This window comes from Lissotriton vulgaris, chromosome 1_1 (genome assembly GCF_964263255.1).
Source record: "Lissotriton vulgaris chromosome 1_1, aLisVul1.2, whole genome shotgun sequence".
NCBI classification, from domain to species: Eukaryota; Metazoa; Chordata; class Amphibia; order Caudata; family Salamandridae; genus Lissotriton; species Lissotriton vulgaris.
The window spans coordinates 730,470,294-730,494,011 of NC_141685.1; the positions used below are offsets into that span (position 1 = coordinate 730,470,294).

The window sequence follows — 23,718 nt, forward strand, 5'->3', positions numbered from 1 at the left end:
TAGCCAGGTTCTGAGCTGGGATGGGGCAGTGAGATAAATAACGGTGATGGATCAAGCCCTGATCTTTGGACTGGGTAAGAGTGGTCTGTTTAACTCAGACACTCTGTTCATCACCACCCCCTTTTTGTAAATCGCCGACTTCGGTCTCGGCGCCGCAGGACCTCACCGGATCCGGCTCCGGATCCGGGACCTCGCCAGTCGACCTTACGACCTCGCCGGCGCCGTCCCTACGGGTGTCGCCCCCGGCGCCCATTGTGGTTGCCGCCCCCAATGTTTCCTGCGGTCCTACTCAGGCGCCGGAAGGGCACCGCTGGGCGCCGATTCCGTCAGCCTTTGAGGATTTTTATCTCCACGAGGAGGCCCTATCTGCTAATCCTAGTTTATAGGACACAGGTGACAAGGAAAATTGGGAGGGGTCCGAGGACCCTCTGGCACTAGATTGCCAGTCGCAGCAGGACTGGACATATGAGCTTGGGGAGGCCAGTGGTATTGACACATCGCCAGACACTGGATTTAACTCGCCTCCGACTGTGGCTTTGGAGGCGGGTTCTACTTATAGCGTAGTGTTGACAAAGGCAGCTAATGCCTTAAACCTTAAGCTCCCCGTCGCGGCCGTGAGGACTAATCTCCTCACTGAGGTCCTCAAACCGCAGTCAAGCTCCGTGGAGCCCTGCTGCTGTTCAATGAGGCCTTGTGTGACGTTCTTGTGGGCACTTGATCCAAGCCCGCCACAGGCCCGCCTGTGGATAGGAACGTGGCCAGACGCTACCGCCCGGCCCCGGGCGACCCTTGCTTTTTGCCCACCCATCCCACCCCCGAGAGTCTGGTCATCCAGGCCTAAAACTCCCAGACCGCATTCCCGTCGGCCCCGCCCGACAGGGAATCCAAGAGATACGAACAGTTCGGGAAAAAAATGTTCTCGTCTGTTAGCTTAGGGCTGCGGTCTGTGAATACCGCCTGTCTCTTGGGCCCCTACACCCACACTCTGTGGGACACGGTTGCGGAGGTGCTGCCACAATGCCCGGAGGAGGTCCAGGCTAAACTCGGCCAAGCCCTTGCGGAGGGCAGAGATGCAGCACGTTTTTCTATCCGGTGTGGGCTGGATACAACGGACTCACTGGGCAGGGCGATGGCAACGACAGTGGCGGTTCGGCGCCACGCCTGGTTGAGGTCCGCCAACTTCTCGGCCCATGTCCAGGCCACACTCCTGGACATGCCGTTTGATGGCCGTCGCCTCTTCGGCGACAAGGCAGACCATGCGCTGGAACGTTTCAAGGACTCCAGGGCTACAGCCAAGTCCTTGGGCCTCACGGCCCCACGCCAGCAAACGGGTGCCTTTCGTGGCCACGGAAGGGGCGCCCCACCACGTACCGCCAGCCACGCACCGCAGAATGTCCAGCAGCGCAGTGGCGGACGTGGAAACCGCCGTGGCGGCGGTCGGGGACCACGGCGAGGCCAGTCCACACCTCTCTCAGCAGCGCCTGCCTCAAAACCTTCCTAGTCCGAGTTTTCAGGCCCATGTGACGCCTGTGGGGGGCAGGGTTCGCCATCACCTCTCCCACTGGCGCACAGTCACTTCGGACAGGTGGGTGCTGCAGATTGTCCGAAGGGGCTACTCCCTCCCCTTCGAGGCATCCCCTCCATCCATGCCACCGCAATGCCACCGTGTGTCGGGGGATCACTTGCAACTTCTGCAAGAGAAAGTCACTTCCCTCTTGGCCAAGAGGGCCATCGAGCGCGTTCCTGGGCCAGAAGTAGGGTGTGGATGTTACTCCCACTACTTTCTGGTGCCCAAGAAGGGCAAAGGGGGCCTACGCCCTATCTTGGACCTGCGGAATGTCAACGGCTTCCTCCGAAAGGAGAAGTTCAAGATGCTAACTTTGGCTCAGGTCCTGGCTTCCCTGGACCCGGGAGACTGGATGGTAGCGTTGGACCTGCAGGACGCCTATTTCCACATCCCCGTCCTGCCGGCCCACCGGCGTTACCTGCGGTTCACGGTAGGCCAAGAGCACTTTCAGTTTACCTTGCTCCCCTTCGGCCTTACCAGCGCCCCACTGGTGTTCACGAAGGTGATGGCGGTGGTCGCAGCTCATCTGCGCAGGCAGGGGGTATCAGTCTCCCCCTACCTCGACGACTGGTTGTTGAAGGCGGGCTCGCCCCAGGTAGTCGTTACCCACCTCCAGACTACGGCCGACCTCCTGCACTTGCTGGGGTTCTCCATCAATGTGCCGAAGTCACACCTGTGTCCCTCTCAGACGCTCCTCTTCATCGGAGCGGTTCTCGACTCGGCGCAGTTTTGGGTTTTCCCACCCGAACAGCGGGTTCGGGATATTCAGGCTCTGGTTCCCATCTTCCAGCCGTTATCCTGAGTCTCGGTCAGGTTGACGCTGCGGCTTCTGGGGCTGATGGCCTCCTGCATCCTTCTGGTGCATCACGCCAGGTGGCGGATGCGGGCTCTGCAGTGGGACCTGAAGTTTCAGTGGGCCCAGCATCAGGGCAACCTGTCCGATCATGTCTTGATCTCGGAGGGCACTGCGAGACAACTGCAGTGGTGGCTCACGGACCGCGACTGGGTCAGTGGCAGATCCCTCTCCCTACCCCACCCGGAGCACGTAGTTGTGATGGACGCGTCCCTCCAGGGCTGGGGAGGCCACATGGGAGAGGCGGAGATCAGAGGCCTCTGGTCTCCGGCGGAGTCCCGGCTCCATATCAACCTGTTGGAGCTTCTTGCGATTCGTCTAGCACTGAAGGCATTCCTCCCCTCTGTCCGGGGGAGTGCAGTGCAAGTGTTCACCGACAACACCACCGCCATGTGGTACTGCAACAAACAAGGCGGAGTGGGGTCGTGGACCCTTTGCCAGGAGGCTCTGCGCCTTTGGCAATGGCTGGAACATCAGGGCGTGACCCTGGTGGTTCAACACCTGGCAGGCTCTCTGAATGCCAGGGCGGACGAACTCAGCCGTCGGTGCATGATGGATCACGAATGGCGTCTGAACTCGGACGTGGCGCAAGGTCTCTTTCAGCAGTGGGGAGAGCCTTGGTTAGATCTATTCGCCACAGAAAAGAACGCGCAATGTCATCAATTCTGCGCGTTGGAATTTCCAAGGCGGCACTCGCTCGGAGATGCTTTTCGTCGCGAGTGGAGCTGCGGTCTGTTGTACGCCTTTCCGCCTATACCACTTCTGCCCAGAGTGCTGAAGATCATGCGCGACCGGGCCCAGGTTATCCTTGTGGCGCCGGACTGGGCACGAAGATACTGGCATCCCGAGCTACTCAGCATGTCAGTCGATCCCCCGATTCGTCTGCCTCTTCGGGAGGACCTTCTGTCGCAGCAGCAGTGGACGGTGCTGCACCCGAACCTGTCCAGTCTCCACCTACAAGCTTGGAGATTGAGCGGCGACAGTTGAGGCCATTTGACTTGCCTCCTGAAGTCTGTGATATCATTCTGGCAGCCAGGCGTCCCTCCACTAAGTCGGTATACGCCTGCAGGTGGAACAGATTTGTGGCATGATGCACAGCAAAGGCTGTGGATCCTCTCTCTGCACCCCTTTCGGAAGTGCTACTCTTTCTTCTTTCCCTTGCCCAGCAAGGCTCTGCTCTGGGCACTCTTAAAGGGTACCTTTCTGCCCTTTCCGCCTTCTTAAGGCTACCTGATCAGCCTTCTTTATTCAAGTCCCCCATTGTAAGCAGATTTCTGAAGGGCATCACACACATGTTTCCTCCTGTTCCCTTCGTGATGCCCCAGTGGGACTTGAATCTTGTTCTCACTTATCTGATGTGTGCTCCCTTTGAGCCGCTCCATAACTGTCCTCTCCGTCTTCTCACATTGAAAACTGCCTTCCTGGTTGCCATCACCTCTGCCAGGAGAGTGAGTGAGCTCCAGGCTCTTTCTTCTTCTCCACCTTTCCTGTCTGTTCATCCTGACAAGGTGGTGTTACGTACACGACCTTCCTTTCTGCCCAAGGTTGTCACGGCCTTCCACATCGGGCAGTCCATCACTTTGCCCACCTTCTTTCCGCCTCCGCATCCCTCAAAAGAGGAGGAGAGGCTCCACCGTTTGGATCCAAAACGTGCGCTCTCCTACTACCTAGATCGCACATGCCAATTCCGGGTGGATGACCAACTCTTTGTTGGTTACGTGGGCGCGAAGAAGGGAAAGGCTGTACACAAGAGGACCATTTCAAGGTGCATCATCTTGTGTATTCAAGCATGTTACTCCATGGCGAGAAAGGAGCCCCCTGCTGGGTTGCGGGCTCACTCCACTCGGGCCACGGTGACAACAACTGCCCTGGGCCGAGGAGTCCCCTTACAGGACATTTGCCAGGCAGCTACGTGGGCCTCGCTACACACGTTCGCTAGGCACTACTGCCTGGACAGTCAAGTCCGGAGGGATGGCTTCTTTGGCCATTCCGTCCTCCAGGACTTTCTGGTGTGATATTGGTTCGCAGACCCACCACCGGGGTTGGTATTGCTGGGGTATCTATTCTAAGGTAAGGAATCTATCACTAACGTGTCTCTTTCAGATGCACAAGTTACTACTTGTGTAACGATATATCTGTAAGAGACATTAGTTAGTGATAGATTCCTTACCGACCCACCCGTCCTCCCCGTTCTGCGAACCAATATCTAGGGTTAAGGTCATCCCCTTTCAGGGCCCTAGTTTCATGGCACCAGTGTTGGTTCTCTCATGGCTCTGCGTATCTGGCGCGGAAAAGCTGTGTATCAGAACTGACGTCAGCGCGCATGGGCGGCGTCTAAGTACTCCGACTACGTCATTCCGGCGCTCACGACGCCAACGACGGACGCAGAGCCGCAGACGACGCCTACCGGCGCGCAGGGGTATTGCTACGCAAAAGTTTCCGGATCCAGTCTGACGCCTGGGGATATTCTAAGGTAAGGAATCTATCACTAACTAATGTCTCTTACAGATATATCGTTACACAAGTAGTAACTTGTGCAACGGTGATGGATCAAGCCCTGATCTGTTGACTGGGTAGGAGTGTTCTGCTTAATTCTAATACTCTGTCCACCACCACCCCCCTTTTCTGAATCGTTTTGTCCTCCATAAGCGTGGAACGGTATGCTCAGACAGGAGTCCCTTGCTCACTGCACCATCAGGATTCACGCAAGCCGGGCCGAAGACGGCTGTAATGCCAGAAACCGGTCCCCGGAAGCTTGTTTCCTTTCCATTAAAAGAATTGGCTTGGTAGTTTGGTCTGCCCTGTTCCCATGATGCACTGGGCCAGGGACAGACTAATTTGCATGTAGCCAGGTTCTGAGCTGGGATGGTGCAGTGAGCTAAAAAACTGTGATGGATCAAGCCCTGATCTGTTGACTGGGTAGGAGTGTTCTGCTTAATTCAGATACTCTGTCCATCACCACCCCCCTTTTCTGAATCATTATTCCTCCCTGGCTGAAACCCTGCTTCAGGATCTGCTATGCAGGCCGTTAGTTCAAATTTGTTGCTTGTGAGAGTCTGAGGGCTTAAACGTTTTTGAGTATCATATCTGGTTCTTTTTCCTCAAAGGACTGTTATACCACGCCTCTCCTGTCCCCATGTCTTCTTTGTTCTGCAATGTGATTTGGATTTAGTTGTAATCCTCCCTTTGACTTCACTGTTAAAACGAATACACAATTGCTCAGTTCATTTACTTACTTTAAAGACTGTGTGTTGTTAGTGGAAATCATTTCGGCCATAGAGCCAGCAAATCACAGGGCCTGTCAGCCTAGCCACCTTTCACTGATTTCAGTACAGACAAGCTAATACTTCACACCTTCTTAACTCCTCACCCCTACCTAGGAAGATGAGAGGCTACATAGACTGGACTGCAGGAATTTTGTATCTTAGCCTATTGACCTTACAAGACAGAGTGGATTATCATCTGGTAGTGGGCTGTGATGGAGCAAGGCAAAGTGATCACCCTGTCTGTAAAGATCTGTTATGACTTGGCTAAGAAATACTCTCTAGCTGGCATTTGTGCTCAAAGCTGTGGCCCTTATAATGCTCTCACCTGGCAGTAGATATCTACCAGATGGTTACCTAACCTTCAGTGCATAGCCTTGTAGAACGGTAGTGGCGACCGTTGCAGTTGCATTGTGAAGCGTAGTGGTGCAGCGTGTGGTGCCCTCAAGTCGCGGTGCAAGCAGTGGCGTCAGTGAGACCCGGGCTGCAGAGCAGAGTGAAGGTGGTGCTCGTTGTGGTGCTGACAGATCACAGTGCAGGCGACAGGGCCAGTTGCGGTGAGATGGCGTTGGTCGGTCTGGACTGCGGTGTGGGATGGGGCGGTGCATCGTGAGACTTACGAGCGGTGCAGCCAAGCCAAGATGCCGTCATGGGTGTCGAAGTCAGCAGGCAGCGATGGCTTCGGTGAGACCAGGTTTGCAAAGTGATGCAAGGCAGTGCAGAGTGCAGTGCCAACAGGTCACGGTGCAAGCAGCAATGTATGTCGTCATCGGTGAGACCAGGGTTCAGGCGGTGCCTTCAAAACACAGTCGGTTGCTTTCCCCCCTCTGTGGCAACTAAAACCACGGTTCCAGAGTCGGTACCCAGAGGTCGTGAAGTGTTTGTGGCACCTGAGACTTCAGAACAGGAGGCAAGCTCTACATCAAGCCCTTGGAGATACTCAGCACAAGTAAAGAAAGTTCAGACCAGTCCTTTCACTGCCCAAGGCAGAAGCAGCAACTGCAGGTACACCCAACAACACAGCAAAGGGGCAGTACACCTGGCATTTCTTCCAGCTGTACCTCTTTGCAGATTACTTGATTCAAGCAAGTTCTAGGTATGGGGCCCAATATTTATACTGCATTTCTCTTTGTTCTCTTGGGCAGAGTGTCTGTGCCCAGCCCAAACCAATTCTGCCCTCTGTGGCCCGTCTTCCTGGCAGGAGGTGGAGACAGCATTGTCCAAGGCAGACCAAACCCACTCAGGTGCAAGGAAATCTCCTCCCATTACCCTAAATGCAGCCTAGGTCTCTTCAGCCCAGCCTTGACTTATCCAGAAAAGGCAGGACACAACTCGACCCCCCCTCCTTCCCTCCATTGGCTGTGTGAAGAAAATGCACATCCCCAGCCGCTGTCACTCCAAATCCAGACAAGTCGAGTCACAACCCATCCAGCAGAGGCACACAGAATGGCTAAGCAAGAAACTACCTACTTTCTAAAAGTGGTATTTTCAAACACCGAACATAAAAATCATCTTTACTGGAAGATATATTTTTACATTATGAGTCCAGGCATACTAAACTCCATTTCTCTATTCTGTCACAATGGGATGATCTGCTTATAAGATGTTATAAGCAAACTCCCATTCTATCCTATGGGACTGATAGCCTTCCATAGTTAAAAACAAAATACACTGTAATTCACTACCAGGACATGTGACACACACCAGTACATGTCCTACCTTTAATGTACTTGGCACCCTGTCCACAAGGGTACCTTGGACCTACCTTAGGGGTGACTTACATGTAAGGAAAGGGAAGATTAGGGCCTGGCAAATGGGTGCACCTGGTAGGTTGACATGGCAGTTACAAACTGCGCGCAGACACTGCAGTGGCAGGTCTGAGAACCCTTTACATGGCTGCTTGTGTGCTGCAGGCTGCCCACTAGCGACATTTGATTTACAGGCCCTGGCACTCTCAGTGCACTTTACTAGGGACTTACTAGTAAATGAAATATGGTAATCATGGTCACACAAATCCATAACACAATTTACAATAGGAGCACTTGCACTTTAACACTGAACAGCAGTGAGAAAGTGCGCGGAGACACTAAAACAGCAAAAGCAGAGTCAAATCCAGGTCAGAAAGCAAAAAGACCGGGGAAACAGGCCGAAAGGTGCCAGACCTCGGGAAGTTAAATTTGGAAATCTGGCACCTGGTCCTAAGTTTGAATACCTCAAACTCCAAGAAGAGTGTATGCAATTCTTTGTGAGGCATGCAAACCCACCATGCATGCCTAGTTTGCTGCAAAGTGGAAAAAATGTGGCCATCATTGTTAAATGTTAGGGGAAACCAATAGACCAACCCCCCTAGCCCCCTAAAGCATCTGTTCAATACATCATCTGTTATTTATTGCACTGCATTTGCCGAAAGCAGCTTTGGCATACACTTCTATTCGGTTACACTTAGCAGCATTGGCAGTTTGCATGGAGAATAGAGGACATGTGTCTTTTTGAAATACCTGGGGGCAAGGCCTCCATGAGGGCCGTAAGAGTCATTTCTCCAACCAAATTTGAATCCAAAAATAGTTTTAACAAGATTGATTGGGCCTCCTTTTGAGCCACTATACTCTTGCTGAGTGCAATTCCTGTCTTGGAAGGTAGGCTTCTTGATTGCTATCACTTCTTTCAGGAGACTCAGTGAGCTGCAAGCATTAGCAATGAAAGCAGCCCTTTATCCAAGTACCTAGTGAATAGCTTTGGATTAAGATTCTTCTAAAAGTGTTTTCTCCTTTTTCTGTAAACCAGACAATGGAGTTGACTGTATTCTAGCCACATCTAGAGTCAGTAGCAGAACTCCCATTTCATACCCTTGATGTCAAAAGGGCACAAATGTACTACACTGGCAGAGCTAAAGCCACCTGGAAAAATAAAACCGGTCTTTGTTGCTTTTGCAAACTCCCATGTAGGAAACCCCAATTCCAAGGATGGGTTTGCCAGATGGATTGTTAAATGAATACACGTTACACTAAGGCTTAAGCGTTTGTTACATGTAGTTCCTAGAGTATTTTGCACTCAGACGAAGGCAGCTGCTATGTCATTCTTAGGTGGCCTTCTTAGGTAACATTACAATTGCAGATATTGGTAAAACTACTACATGGTAAACACTCACATTCACCAAACCCTACTCTAGGTATCTTTAGTTGGTCAAACAATCTTAAGAACTTTGTTCTAAACATCTGCATCATCTGTTTTGTGTGTGTATCAGCAGCCACACGTGCTATTAACAGAAAAAGTTACTTACCTTGTAACCTTTTGATCTGAAAGAGACACGTTAGTGATAGATTCCTTACCTTCGAATATCCCCAGGCGTCAGACTGGATCCGGAAACTTTTGCGTAGCAATACCCCTGCGCGTCGGTAGGCATGATCGATCTTCTGACCCACCCCGACGCGCGCGCGACGTGGCCTGGGATTCGGGTGACACAACCCACGCGGCTCCGACACCTTCCGGTCCCTGGGCACGATGCGACGCCGGAGGAGGTCGAGCGGTACCTCATGGCCTTGAGGTCTCTCCCTCCTCCGCCGGGTTCCGTGGCGCCTTCGGGCCCAGCGGTCCCGGCTGGGGGGCCTAGCGGGTCGGGTGCTTCGGCTCCGACGCCGCCGGGTGCTCCGGCCCCGACGCCACCGGCGACCTCGGTCCCGGCGCCGCAGGCCCCCACTCGATCCGCTTCCGGATCCGGGTCATCGTCGGTCGACCTCACGACCTCACCAACGCCGGCCCCTAAAGTGTCACCCCCTGGCGCCACCTACGGGTGACATGTTCCCCGATCCTGTCCTCGATTCGGTTCCGGCGCCGGAGCGGCGCCGCTGGGTGCCGCTCTCGACGTCGTTTGGAAACTTTTATTTCCATGAACCGGTCCCATCCTTTGAACCTGAATTTCAGGTGATGGGTGACGAGGGAGATTGGGAGGAGTGCCAGTCTCAGCAGGACTGGACATGTGTGCTTGGAGATGCCAGTGGACTGGACACCTCGCGAGACACTGGTTTTGTCTCCCCTCCAACCGTGGCTACGGAGGAGGGGGCTGCCTATAGTGTAGTGTTGACGCGGGCGGCCAAGGCATTGGGCCTGGAGCACCCGTCGCGGCCGTGAGGACTAACCTCCTCACTGAGGTACTTAAGCTGAGCCTTTACTGCCGTTTAATGAGGCCTTGTGTGACGTTCTTTTGGGCACTTGGTCCAAGCCCGCTACAGGTCAGCCTGTAGATAGGAACGTGGCCAGACGCTACCGCCCGGCTCCGGGCGACCCTTTCTTCTTGTCCACCCACCCCACCCCGAGAGCCTGGTTATCCAGGCCTCTACTTCCCAGAGCTCATTCCCAACAGCTCAGCCCGATCGGGAATCCAAGAGGTACGAACAATTCGGAAAGAAGGTGTTCTCGTCCCTGAGTTTGGGACTGTGGTCAGTCAATACCGCATGCCTTTTGGGCCGCTACACCCACACTCTGTGGGACACAGTCGCGGACGTGCTGCCACTATGTCCGGAGGAGGCCCGGACTAAACTCTCCCAAGCCCTTGCGGAGGGTCGAGATGCGGCACGCTATTCCATCCGGTGTGGGCTGGATACCACGAACTCACTGGGCAGAGCGATGGCAATGACGGTGGCAGTTCGACGCCACGCCTGGTTGAGGACCGCCAACTTTTCGGCTGATGTCCAGGCCACCCTTCTGGACATTCCGTTTGCTGGCCGTCGCCTCTTTGGCGACAAGGCAGACCATGCGCTTGAGCGTTTTAAGGATTCCAGGGCTACGGCCAAGTCCTTGGGCCTCTCGGCCCCACACCAGCAAACTGGTGCCTTAGGCTCCTTTCGTGGCCAAGGAAGCGGCGCTCCCACATGTGCTGCCAGCCACGCGCCGCAGACTAATACACAGCGCGGTGGCGGCTGTGGAAACCGCTGTGGTGGCGTTCGGGGACAACGGCGAGGTCAGTCCACACCTTCCCCTGCAGCATCCGCCTCAAAACCCTCCTAGTCCGTTCTTTCAGGCCCATGTGACGCCAGTGGGGGGCAGGGTTCGTCATCACCACTTCCACTGGCGCACTGCCACGTTGGACATGTGGGTGCTGCAAATCTTCCGAAGGGTCTACTCCCTCCTCTTCGAGACGACCCCTCGAGCCATGCCACCGCAATACCACCGTGTGTCGGGGGATCATTTGCAACTTCTGCAAGAGGAAGTTACGGCCCTCTTGGCCAAGGGGGCCATTGAGCGCGTTCCTGGGCCAGAAGTAGGGTGTGGTTGTTACTCCCACTACTTTCTGGTACCTAAGAAGAGCAAAGGGGGCCTACGCCCTATCTTGGACCTACGAAATGTCAACGGCTTCCTCCGGGATGAGAAGTTCGAATTGCTGACATTGGCTCAGGTCTTGGCTGCCCTGGACCCAGGAGACTGGATGGTAGCGTTGGACTTGCAGGACGCTTATTTCCACATTCCCATCCTGCCGACCCACCGGCGCTACCTGCGGTTCACGGTAGGCCACGAGAACTTTCAGTTTACCGTGCTCCCCTTCGGCCTTACCAGCGCCCCACGGGTGTTCACGAAAGTGATGGCGGTGGTCTGAGCTCATCTGCGCAGGTTAGGGGTATCAGTCTTCCCCTACCTCGACGACTGGTTGTTGAAGGCGGGCTCGCCCCAGACAGTCGTCAGCCACCTTCAGACAACGGCGGACCTCCTGCACCAGCTGGGGTTTTCTATCAATGTGCCGAAGTCAAACCTGTGCCCCTCTCAGAAGCTCCTTTTCATCGAAGCGGTTCTCGACTCGGCACAGTTTCGGGTTTATCCTCCCAAACAGCGGGACCGGGATATTCAGGCTCTGATTCCACTCTTTCAGCCTTTATCCCGGGTCTCGGTCAGGTTGACGCTGCGGCTTCTGGGGCTGATGGCCTCCTGCATCCTTCTGGTGCATCACGCAAGGTGGCGGATGCGGGCTCTGCTGTGGGACCTGAAGTTTCAGTGGGCCCAGCATCAGGGCAACCTGTCCGACCATGTCATGATCTCGGAGGGCACTGCGAGATAGCTGCAGTGGTGGCTCACGGATCGCGATTGGGTCAGCGGCAGATCCCTCTCCCTTCCCCAACCGGAGCACGTAGTTGTGACAGACGCGCCCCTCCAAGGCTGGGGAGGCCACATGGGAGAGGCGGAGATCAGAGGCCTCTGGTCTACGGGGAAGTCCCGGCTCCATATCAACCTTCTGGAGCTGTGGGCGATTCGTCTAGCACTAAAGGCATTCCTCCCCTCTGTCCGGGGGAGTGTAGTGCAAGTGTTCACGGACAACAACACCGCCATGTGGTACTGCAACAAAAAGGGCGGGGTGGGGTCATGGACCCTCTGCCAGGAGGCTCTGCGCCTCTGGCAGTGGCTGGAACATCAGGGCGTGACCCTGGTAGTTCAACACCTGGCAGGTTCTCTGAACGCCAGGGCGGACGAGCTCAGCCGAAGGTGAATGATGGATCACGAATGGCGTCTGAACTCGGACGTGGCGCAAGGCCTTCTTTCTGCAGTGGGGAGAGCCTTGGTTAGATCTATTCGCCACCAAAGAGAACGCGCAATGTCATCAGTTCTGCGCGTTGGAATTTCCAAGGCGGCACTCGCTGGGGGCGCTTTTCGGCGCGAGTGGAGTTGTGTTCTGTTGTGCGCCTTTCCGCCTATACCACTCCTGCCCAGAGTGCTGAAGAAAATCAAGCGCGACCGGGCCCAAGTCATCCTTGTGGCTCCGGACTGGGCGCGAAGGTACTGGTATCCCGATCTACTCAGGATGTCAGTCGATCCCCCGATTTGTCTGCCTCTTCAGGAGGACCTTCAGTCGCAGCAGCAGGGGACGGTCCTCCACCCGAGCCTGTCCAGTCTCCACCTCCATGCTTGAAGATTGAGCGGCGACAGTTGAGGCCATTTGACTTTCCTCCTGAAGTCTGTAATGTCATTCTGGCAGCCAGGCGTCCCTCCACAAAGTCGGTATACGCCTACAGGTGGGACAGATTTGTGGCATGGTGCACAGCAAAGTCTGTGGATCCTCTCAATGCCCCTCTTTCTGAGGTTCTCCTCTTCCTTCTTTCTCTTGCCCAGCAGGGCTCTGCTCTGGGCACTATCAAGGGCTACCTTTCTGTCCTTTCAGCCTTCCTAAGGCTACCTGATCAGCCTTCTTTGTTCAAGTCCCCCATTGTAAACAGATTCTTAAAGGGCATCACTCATATGTTTCCTCCTGTTCCTTTCGTGATGCCCCAGTGGGACTTGAACCTGGTTCTAACTTACTTGATGTGCGCTCCCTTTGAGCCGTTTCATAACTGTCCTCTCCGTCTTCTTACACTTAAGACTGCTTTCCTGGTTGCCATCACCTCTGCCAGGAGAGTGAGTTCCAGGCTCTTTCCTCTAAACCTCCTTTCCTTTCCGTCCATCCTGTAAGGTTGTGTTGCGGACAAAACCCTCTTTCCTGCCCAAGGTAGTCACAGCCTTCCACATCGGGCAGTCCATCGCCTTGCCCACCTTCTTTCTGCCTCCGCATCCCTCGAAAGAGGAAGAGAGGCTCCACCGTCTGGACCCAAAACGTGCGCTCTCTTACTATCTGGATCGCACACGCCAGTTCCGGGTGGATGACCAACTCTTTGTTGGTTACGTGGGTGGTAAGAAAGGACGGGCGGTGCACAAGCGGACCATCTCTCTGTGGATCGTGTTGTGCATCCCTGCGTGTTACTCTTTGGCTAGGAAGGAACATCTTGTTGGGCCACGGTGACTACTACTGCCCTGGGCCGAGGAGTCCCCTTGCAGGACATTTGTCCGGCAGCTACGTGGGCCTCGCTGCACACGTTCGCGAGACACTACTGCCTGGACAGCCAAGTCCGGAGGCATGGCTTCTTTGGCCGTTCCGTCCTCCAGGACTTTCTGGTGTGATTATTGGTTCGCAGACCCACCACCGGGGTTGGTATTGCTTGGGTATCTATTCTAAGGTAAGGAATCTATCACTAACGTGTCTCTTTCAGATGCACAAGTTACTACTTGTGTAACGATGTATCTGTAAGAGACATTAGTTAGTGATAGATTCCTTACCGACCCACCCATCCTCCCCGTTCTGCGAACCGAGATCTAGGGTTAAGGTCATCCCCTTTCAAGGCCCTAGTTTCATGGCACCAGTGTTGGTTCTATCATGGCTCTGCGTTTCTGGCGCGGAAAAGCTGTGTATAAGAACTGACGTCACCCCTCGAGGGTGGCGTCTAAGTACTCCGGCGACGTCATTCCGGCGCTAACGACGACGGCCGCGGACGACGCCTACCGACGCGCAGGGGTATTGGTACGCAAAAGTTTCCGGATCCAGTCTGACGCCTGGGGATATTCTAAGGTAAGGAATCTATTACTAACTAATGTCTCTTACAGATATATCGTTACACAAGTAGTCACTTGTGCTTCATAGCCTGTTGTGCCGTAGCTCCACATGCACCATCCCTCTCGGAAGCAAGTAATGATCCAACGTATTTCTGTTGACCCTTCTCAATTCACAGTACATTTACTCTGTATTCCTTCATTGCCCTCCACTGACATTACTCACCCGCTGGGTGAAAAACAATCTGAGGTGAAGTCTTTGTCCTGGTGCATTGTGGGCTAAGGGACCCCTTTCAGGACTTATCATCACTGAAAAGTTCTTGGAACAAAGCTTTCAAACGGCCATACCCAACATTTAATGGCAAGAGTATGCAGGACATGTGAATCTACCACACTACAGACAACAAACAGATGGTTACAAGAGTGAGTATCATTTTCCTTCTGGTGGATACTATGGGCCTGATTTAGATCTTGGTAGTCTTACCGCCGGTTTGCCACAGCGGCGGTCCCAAGTACTCCGTCGAGTTGAAGGTTGTCAGCCCGCCGTATTTAGTTGTTGCAGCTAGAGACAGAATACCGCAGCGGTCTTCTCTGCTTCCTCACTGTACTCCGTCACCGTCAGGCCTATGGGATTGCGTTGATCCAATTTAGATGTTCTGTTGTGTTGGCGGTGTTCTGCGGCGGAGTCCTGATGGAGTGAGGATCATGGGACCATGGAAACGGGTAAGTACAACATGTATTCTTAAATAGACATATGTCATGTTTGCATGCAATGGAATGTAGGCAATGTTTGATGTGCCTTTGTATTACATGCCATACACAATACAAGCCCACAGTGATCGTCAACACACAATACATAGGACATTAATACAAGTAGCTTACGTGAGTACTCGGCCACAATGGAATTGTGTGGTGTTGTGCTGGAGTCAGAGCAGCAAAGGATGGACCTAGATGATGGGGTACAAGTAGGTAATGGTAGAGGAAAATAAGACAAAGGTAAGTTGTTACCTCTTTTCTTTCGATTCCGCAAACTTGATTTTGAAGGTCTTTTCCGCCACAGTTACCTCTGCAGAAAAGACACATCATAATCAACTCAGCAGGACTGTTGCTTTGAGTCCCGCCGCCAGCCTCTTCTGGTTGTGCCAGCATCGACGTGGTCCAAGATTCCTGGCGGAGGCTGCAGGACTGCGCCGGTCTTCCGTTCAGTGACCAGCCAACATCTAAATCGGGCGGGCCGACCTCGTCCGCGGGCCAGAAGACCACTGAAAAAGCGACAGCAGGACTGATTCCGCCAAGATCTAAATCATCCCCTATATTTTCCCAAACATTCCTCCCTGCTCTGCCTCCTCCCATGATGAGTTAGTGCTGTTACTAATACATTCCCAAGGTAGGCATATGTGCATCTGCTATTTATTGTAGTTGTTGGTAAATATTTCTCAGTTCCTCTCCGTGCACCTTGATTAAGTGTGGAAAGAATGCAAGGAGCTGACATCGGTTTCATATATAGCCTGATGTTATCACCTCCAGGGTAGACGGAGCCATGTGACACCACCTGGCAGTGATGTAGAGCTATTAATGGGGTGACATTTTTGTTAATGCAGTCTGGCACCTAGAGAATATTTATACGGTGATCTGCGGTAAGATAGTATCCACTAGAAATGTAATTGCTAAAGAAAAGTAAAGAACCATGGGTCTGATCCGATTTATATTTTGATGGAGTTCTCTCCTTGCCAACATTATGCTCACACACATTCAGACAACGACGGAGACAATTCCTTCTCCTCCGTGGTCAAACCCCTCCGAAGGATTAAGGGCCATCAGTAGTTTGACTGTATATCTGCCCACCTAATTTAGATGCCTTTCACTGCCGGGAAGAACTTACTGGTGAGGGGCATCAAAAAGTGCTGCCCCCTCACCATGGGAGGAAACTCCACTGGCTAAGGGGGCATTGTTTATTTTATTTTAAAAGGAGCCATACATCAAACTTGCAATGCATTGACAGGAATCGTTGTTATCGCAGTTCCTCCCAGTGCTAGAAATGTCTGCTGGGCCAGCGGACAGTTCTAAATTTGGTGGGCGGCACCTTTTTCAGGGCGAAGGAGTAATTCACTCCATCGCCCTGGTGGAGAAACGGTCCGCCAGCCAAGATTTAAATTGGGACCATGTTTTAGAGATCCTTGAATATGTCTGTGTGAGTAAATGTAATGCAGACTTCAGTGTACCAATATCACAATATGTAGAACCAAGCTCTGAAAATATTTGATTCCCCTCTAGTCATTGTTTGGATTTTAGGAGCCATCAGGTTACATTTTTCTCCAGGATGTAAAATATTGCTAGTGTCTGGGATTTCACTCTGTTAAAACAGATGGATGTGTTTCCTTGTGACAGTTTGGAAAATAAGATTTTTTTTTTGTGTCATATTTTTGTTGTTGTTTTCATTTTGATTAGTCAGACAATTTAACATAAGACAGAAATCATAGCAATTTTACATTACAAAGCATTGTTTTTATTTTCGATAGGAAATATTTTAGGAGCAATTGATAGGTCTCTGCTGAATCTTCATTTCCTTGAGGTATTTCAAACAGTTCATCACCTAGTCCTTTTTCACATCCGCTTTTTTAGTTTTCCAGTTACAGCTTACCATTCTGTCTTCCATAGGTCTACTAAATTCTTCCATTGACTCGAGATTATTTTGTATTTCTTTGGCTACCACCTTCCTTCATTCATGAATTTTTGATGCCAACATTTAATTGATGTAAATAAAAGCACTACTAGATCATTGACCTTTCAGGCCCAAACAAGGAGTCCATTAAGGGATATCAGGATAGGATATATGTTTATAGAGCACTCGATTGCCATGGCGTCTTGGCGCTAGTGTATGTGAAAGGGAATACGGCCTGTAATACTAGGTGGAAGTAAACAGCCATGTTTTCAAATTCTTCCTAAAGAGCTGTCGATTAGATGGAAATATCATGGCCAATGGCATTTTGTTACATAGCTTTGCCGCACAGTTTGATAAAGTCCTGCCACCCCATCTTGCCTGCCTAATTTTAGCAGTCTGGATAAGGCCCAAATTTGCAGATCTAAAAGCTCTAGAGGGGTTGTAAGGTAGGAAAAAAAATTGGATATCCTCTGCACCACCGCCGTAAAGTGCCTTGTGCACCAGGCATAAGGCCTTAAATTCCATGCGCTGCTGGATAGGAAGCCAGTGCAGTGACTTAATCCCTGCTGAGGTTGAATGTCCTTTAGGAATGTTTAAAAGTAGTCGTGCTGCAGCATTCTGTAGAGACTGCAGTTTCCTCATCTGGGTCTTATCAATGTCCAGAAAAAGGGCATTGCAGTAATCCAGTTTGGACAGGAAGAGAGCCACCACCACCGTCTTTTGCAGTTCTTGTGAGATAAAAGGAAACATTTTTCTCAAGGTTTGTAATAAAAAGAAGCAAGAGGAAATTAGACTGTTAACTTGGGCTGAAAAATTCAGCTGGTCATCGAAGATGACTCCGTGATCCGGACCTTAGAGACCGGGCACAGGCATTCCCCAGCCTCAACCGGCCTCCAGGAGTCGTTCCACATGGATCCATCCATACATTCAATTTTTGGATCAGCATACACCAAGCTACGTTTGCACGTCTTTTCTCACAAGTTGTGGTCTTTGAGCTTCCAGACAACTTGATAATATCACTGTGCGCAATTTTTAGCTCCACATTGCCAAGCTTTGAAGGATATGTCAGTGGTGAGTCATCACCCACTATACCCAGCAGGAGAAGCTTTGCACCTTTCATCTGCAGGATTCCTAGTACATTGTGGAGGCACTTACAGACCCTATTCCAGAAGTCACTTATTCTGAAGCAGCATCCTCTCCCTGTTAGTATCTCCTAAGGTACACATCCAAATTCATCCTTCCCATTTTCAACAGCCTGGTCCTGGTCTAATATATATTGTGGACTAACTTGAGCCCTTTTTAGGTTTCGCCTCCATAGCGCTTGCACTGTGCTTGTAAAATCTTTAGTAAATAAAAACGAAAAATCTTAAAAGGGGCTTACGGCCCTCCCATCACTTACCATTTGTATGAAAAACACAGGGGGGGGGGGTGATAATCCTGGATTGTTGTGGCGCTGCACCAAATATCGTCAATGTCCGTATTTGTTGATCTCAATATCTTAGTCGTTGGGTGCCTAGGTATGGGTTATCATCCTGTCCCACAAATGATCCGTAGATCCAAAATATTACTGAAAACCTATCACACCAACTCCGAATATTCCACAAGAACACAATCTCACAAGTTAATCCACAAAAGTCAGATCAGATTAGAATAAATATATAGTTCATTTAATCCACAAGGCTTTCTCCAAGTCCAGCCAACGCGTGTTTCGTCGAATGGGCAGGAACCCACGACTTCATCAGGGCTGATATTCAATTCCAGAAAGATTATATGCCTTCTGGCTGGTTATAGTTCCGACCCAGCCTCACACGGCTGGGTTGATAATTTCTTTTAGGGAACTTGCGTCTGTTCTCTTGATCGAACTTCACATCGGTAATTAAATATATAGCCCAATATATGGCCAGGTACAACTTGTTGGGATCCAAAATATTGGCAAGATTAAAGGGTAGTTATTCGTTTCGTTGGTTGCTGATGCGATTATAGTTTCCCCAGCTTCGTATTATGAAATCCCGGGATATCTTCTGCTGCGCGTGGAGCCGGTCTCTCCGTATTTTGGTGCATCCAAAATACGGAGAGACCGGCTCCACGCGATGTGAAGTTCGATCAAGAGAACAGACCCAAGTTCCCTAATTTTCCCTGATTTTCAGTAATACTTACCATTTGTAGGCTATGCCAGTCACTCATGTTTTCTTGCTTCTTATTTGCCAGCAGCAGTTTCCCAGGTCATCAGGTTGCACTTCCTCTCTCTTTCCTCGGCTTTAGCTGTTCCCTAGAGCTTGAACCAAGTACCCTTTCTGGTTGGCGATCAGTGGCTGGCTGCCATTGTCCTTCCACTGGCCACACGCTCCCCAGGTACTTAAAAAAAATTTTTATTACCCACACTCCAAACGAGTGCATGTGTTTCACTTGTGCTTTCTAACACCTCCCACCACCCGCTGTTGTTTAACACACACCTTTAGTTTAACAGCCCTCCCACTGTTCATTCTTTTTTTTTTGTTGAAATGTTAACAGTAATATTTTACATACCGTAAACCCCACCAAAGGTATCGGAGTGCTTTAAACAAACACTGTTGCATTTTAGACTAGCACATTCACAGGCATGGAGAATTAACAGACACATAGAGATCTATTAGAGACATCTAGCCAAAGATTCCTTACCTTTGATTTTCTCAGGCTTCAGACTTTGTGCAGAAGATTTTTCTTCAAGCAATAACCCTGCTCGCCAGTAGGTGGTGTCAGTCGGCTCCGCATGATGTCGGCATCACCGATATGGGCGCCAACTCGGCGCGTAGACGTCCATTATTTTCTTTCCACACCGGTAAAGTGCTGATCCATGAAGAGAGCTACCCTCTCTCACTTTTTGTCGACTTTTTTTGATGTGTAGGTACCATGTCTAGGAAGACCTCAGGATTCAAGCCATGTGGCGCCTGTCACATTTGGTTTGTCTCTGGTGTCTGGAGCTTGACCACTTGACCACGACTCAAAGTTGTGCTCTGACTGCCGGGCCATGGCTCCCTATTCTGAAGGGTGAGGAGTGGGAGAAGATTGGGAGGAGTCGCTGGACACTTTAGAAGGCCGGCCTGATAAGGAAATGGACTGGTATAAGAAGTGGGTGCGGACAGTGGACTGAATTCTTCTCCAGATACTGGCATGCTTTCTTCCTCTTCCTGGCGCAAACTGTCTCGCTCTCTGCACAGTCTTAGCTCGGGCACGACCCACGCAGAGGACCCCCGGCCTGGAATTTCAAGAGCGCCTATGGGCACTGCAGGATGTCGTTTGCGGTGGCTCTTTGCCGCAAGGTGTCCTGGGGCTTGGAGTGTGCCCCTGCTGTGGCTTCTCCCACGCTGCGGGACCACCAGCTGGAATTTAAAGAGCACCTCCGGGCGTTGAGGGATGTCGGTTGCAACAGCTTCCTGCCGCAAGGTGTCCTGGGGCTTGTAGTCTGCCCCTGCTGTGGCTTGTGCACTATTATTCACTTCAGCCCTCACTGCCCCTTCACACAAAAAGGAACAACTTGTTTGAGATTGACACTTAAAATAGCTAAATCAAGTTCTTGATTGAAACAAGATATTTTCTTTGGGAATATTGAAATAAACCTATAAATCACATATTAAACCTTACTAATGAGTATTCTTGTAACTATTGCAGTGGAAGTCAAGGGCTACACAGGTTCCACTTGTGTCTATAGAAAAAGTTAGGTTTACCAGCACAGTAATCAGCATATGTAGTAGTAACCGCCTGCTGAATGAATATTCAACATATTAACATTGACATCGCAGTAGATCTTGCATAGGTGAAGCCTATTGACTTGGTCAATGCTGGTTTAATTGCTTAATCCTGTGGTTGTTGTACGGTCTCCTCTCACTCCTTCTCATCTGTCTCTCCAGTATTCTACTCCCATTTTGATCTCAGTCCAAAGAGCATATCCGACGTTATCAATTAGTCTTAAAGATTCTGAAGACCTCTTTTTTACGTATGGCCTAAATCAGTATCCCTTGCTTTACTGGATTACCACATGAGATCTGTGTGCTGCAAAAGCCTTGGACTCGTAGTGCATGCCTTAGTTGTAGATACCCATATATCTCTGTTGTCAGTTTGTATTTTTCGTCTAGTTGCTAAAAAGGTTTAACATTTTCTTACACACGTCTCCCAGGGCAGAGATCCCTTTTATGTCCCCTTATTCAAAACACTGCAATTTTCTTAACTCTTAAGTGCCTTCCTTAACCATTGTGGAGTTACCTCTGCGAGGGTACTGATCCATCCCAGCATTTTTGGTGCCTTCCATGTCCTAACACTTGTTGCAGTATGCTTACGTAGAATGTTGATCAATGTAGTCCTATATAGAGCTGCCACTGATCCCCAAGCTCCCTTGACCGGACTGTCTGGACCAGAACCTAAGATGTGAACTCAGTCTGACCGCAGGGTTTATTTCTCCCGGGCCCGTTGCCTCTCTTACACCACAGCATTTTTACACTGCTTTGTTGGAACTTCCTTATAGAGAGCATTGCAGCAATAAAAATGAGGATGTGAGACTTCACTGCAAATGATCACTGGACTTTGGGAATATATTGGAAGATGTCCCTAGTTTGTGTATCTTGAAGGAAAAACCTCTTAAACATTTAACCTATTTGCAAATTCATGGCAAGTCTTAAATCTTAGTCAGCCTAAGTCTCTAACCCTTTAATATATGGGTAAACGTTTTTCAAGTCTGGGGGTAAAATAGAATACCATTGCCTGCGGTTCGGATTATTCTGCTGTCCAAAAGATTGCTTCTGTATTAGCAGTATTGAGTTGTAGCCAAGTCGCATGCTTGGAAATCCATAAAATGTTTCTGAATGTATAATAAGCATATGAATATATATTTGTTAAGCAGCTGGTTCAGAATACATGTATATACTAAGCGGAAAATCTGTAAACAGTACACCTCATCCTCCTCCTGCTGCATATTATTGAAACAGACTTACAGTGGCAGTGTGGTTTTCCCACACCTTTGCTAAAAAGGTTAGGATTCTTACCAGTGTGGGCACGGCCAGTGGTGGTAGTAACTGTTACACCTAGCACACCAGTTCCAAGGTGTTTCCCGAGTTTTAATGAGGCAGTGTCTGTGCAGCCCAAATTGTGCTTTTTGTTTGAGGCATAATGTTTTCTCCTGTATGATAGCTGTTGGCAAAGGTTGGCCTCCAGCTAGGCAGATTTTGCTTTTTTATAGACAGTGTACTTGGTCCCCTTAAAATAGAACAGGTAGTTGATTTGATAATGCATTACAGATTTTTGTGATGAGTTACACTGTGTCCCAAGTAATCTGGATAAGCACCTAGCTAGCATAGAATCAATTGTGAAGAAATCTACTAACACTTTCAAAGGAGGGGCAGCATGTCTACTAGCGAAACAATCTGAATGAATGTTAAAGCAGATGGTTTAGAATTTTTTTTATATATATTAAACAGGGAAAATAAGATCACTTATTCACATTTTAACTTTGTGCCAGAGCCATGTTTGGCATTTTAGTGTTTACAATAAGGGGTCTTTTGTTCCCTTCAAAATGAGTTTCCATTTTTACTTGCTGAAACCATGGCCAGTGTAGGCATAGACTCTGTGCATTTGAGATTACTAAGGATTACTAAGGATTCAGCAATTTACATAAGAGACACTGCTCTGTTGAACGTTTTTAATGAAAAAAAGCATGATCATGTTTTTTGAAGCAGGCTGTAGAAGACCATGAATTGGAGCTACCTTACCTTGAGCCAGTACCAGCAAGCATTGACATTTGGGATGAGAATTGGCCTCTTTCTATTGATACTAAGATTTCTAAATCGGATAACAAATTCTCCAGCACCGAAAACCCTGGGCACTTGTCTACTACTGATGCTGCGGCAAAGCATGAACAGGACAAGGCGTTGGCTCAAGAGGTATGAATTATTATTATACTAAATTGAAACATAGACTTTGTGTAGTGAGAGAATGGACTCTTCACGTCTGACATTTAGTATGAGAGCTGTGTGTTCTTAATTGGTCCCTGGAGGTCTTACCCTTCAACTTGATGTGGAGATATAACAACGTCCACACCAAGGATAGCCACAGACATGGCGCTCAACGAGTGAAAATGCGCAAGTAGGGCTGGGGATTCGGACCAAACGCATTATTTGCTGATCCATGATTATGATTTAAAAGAAATACCGAATTAGCATTTTCAATTGTTGAGTGCTGTATTTGTTGCTATCCTTGGAATGGACCGTTGTTATATTACTGCGCGGTTTGTTGCTTTCAGTATTGCAGGGCACCTGCTGTGGTGTGGCACCCTATGGAATTATCAGAACTGCTGTAGTTTAGATATATATATGGGGTAATTAGCTCTGCATGGCGACGACGCGAGTTATAGTTACCTTGGGGCATCAGTTATAGTTACTTAAGATAACTGTGAATTTCAGTGGGTTTTAGAATTGAAAAAGTTACTTTGTTACTGAACATTTCTCCTAATTAGAGCGTTACTTTAACCTTTGCTTTATTTTAACTTTCTAGAGTGTTTTTTAAGATAAAGTAATATTTAATAGCCATACATAAATCCAACACCCTGCAGCACAGGGGACCCCATCCCCCAGGGCCTTTTTTTTAAATAAACCCCACCCACATGCGGCCAACCCCACACTGCGCACTTTGGCCGTGCATGGTGGAGTGTTGGCCACATGACCCTCCTTCCCAAGCCTCATCGGGCCCTGGCGACCCCATCCCCCGAAGGGCAGTATCTTTTTTAAAGGGGAAGGGTGGATGCATGGCCCTCTTCCTGAGCCTGTTCTGGCCCTTGTGACCCCATCCCCCAGGGCCATGTATATTTTAGAATTAAATTGTTTTTTATTAGCAGAGCATATATTAAAACATAACACCATGTCTTTTCCTACAACCCTGTGGGCCGGCCGCTTTAAAGGTCATCAAGAAAAAAGGAGCCAGTAAATATGGCTTTTCTTAAGCAAATTAAAAACACAGCAAGTCGCCTACAACCCAACCTGAGCCAGCCGCGTTTACAAAGAGAAGTGGG

The 23,718-nt window shown here is 50.1% G+C and overlaps 1 protein-coding gene across 2 annotated transcripts in view; it reads left to right on the forward strand.

The window, feature by feature from the left end:
* The window catches only part of TDRD5 (tudor domain containing 5), a 1,550,608-nt gene that overhangs the window by 1,249,089 nt on the left and 277,801 nt on the right, over positions 1-23,718 (forward strand). Inside the window, exon 12 of one of the 2 annotated variants that reach the window (XM_086955296.1) lies at positions 22,388-22,594. In XM_086955296.1, coding sequence (XP_086811422.1) covers positions 22,388-22,594 — 207 coding nt within the window. The remainder of the gene's footprint in view (positions 1-22,387; positions 22,595-23,718) is intronic. The other variant, XM_086955303.1, reaches the window with a different exon arrangement.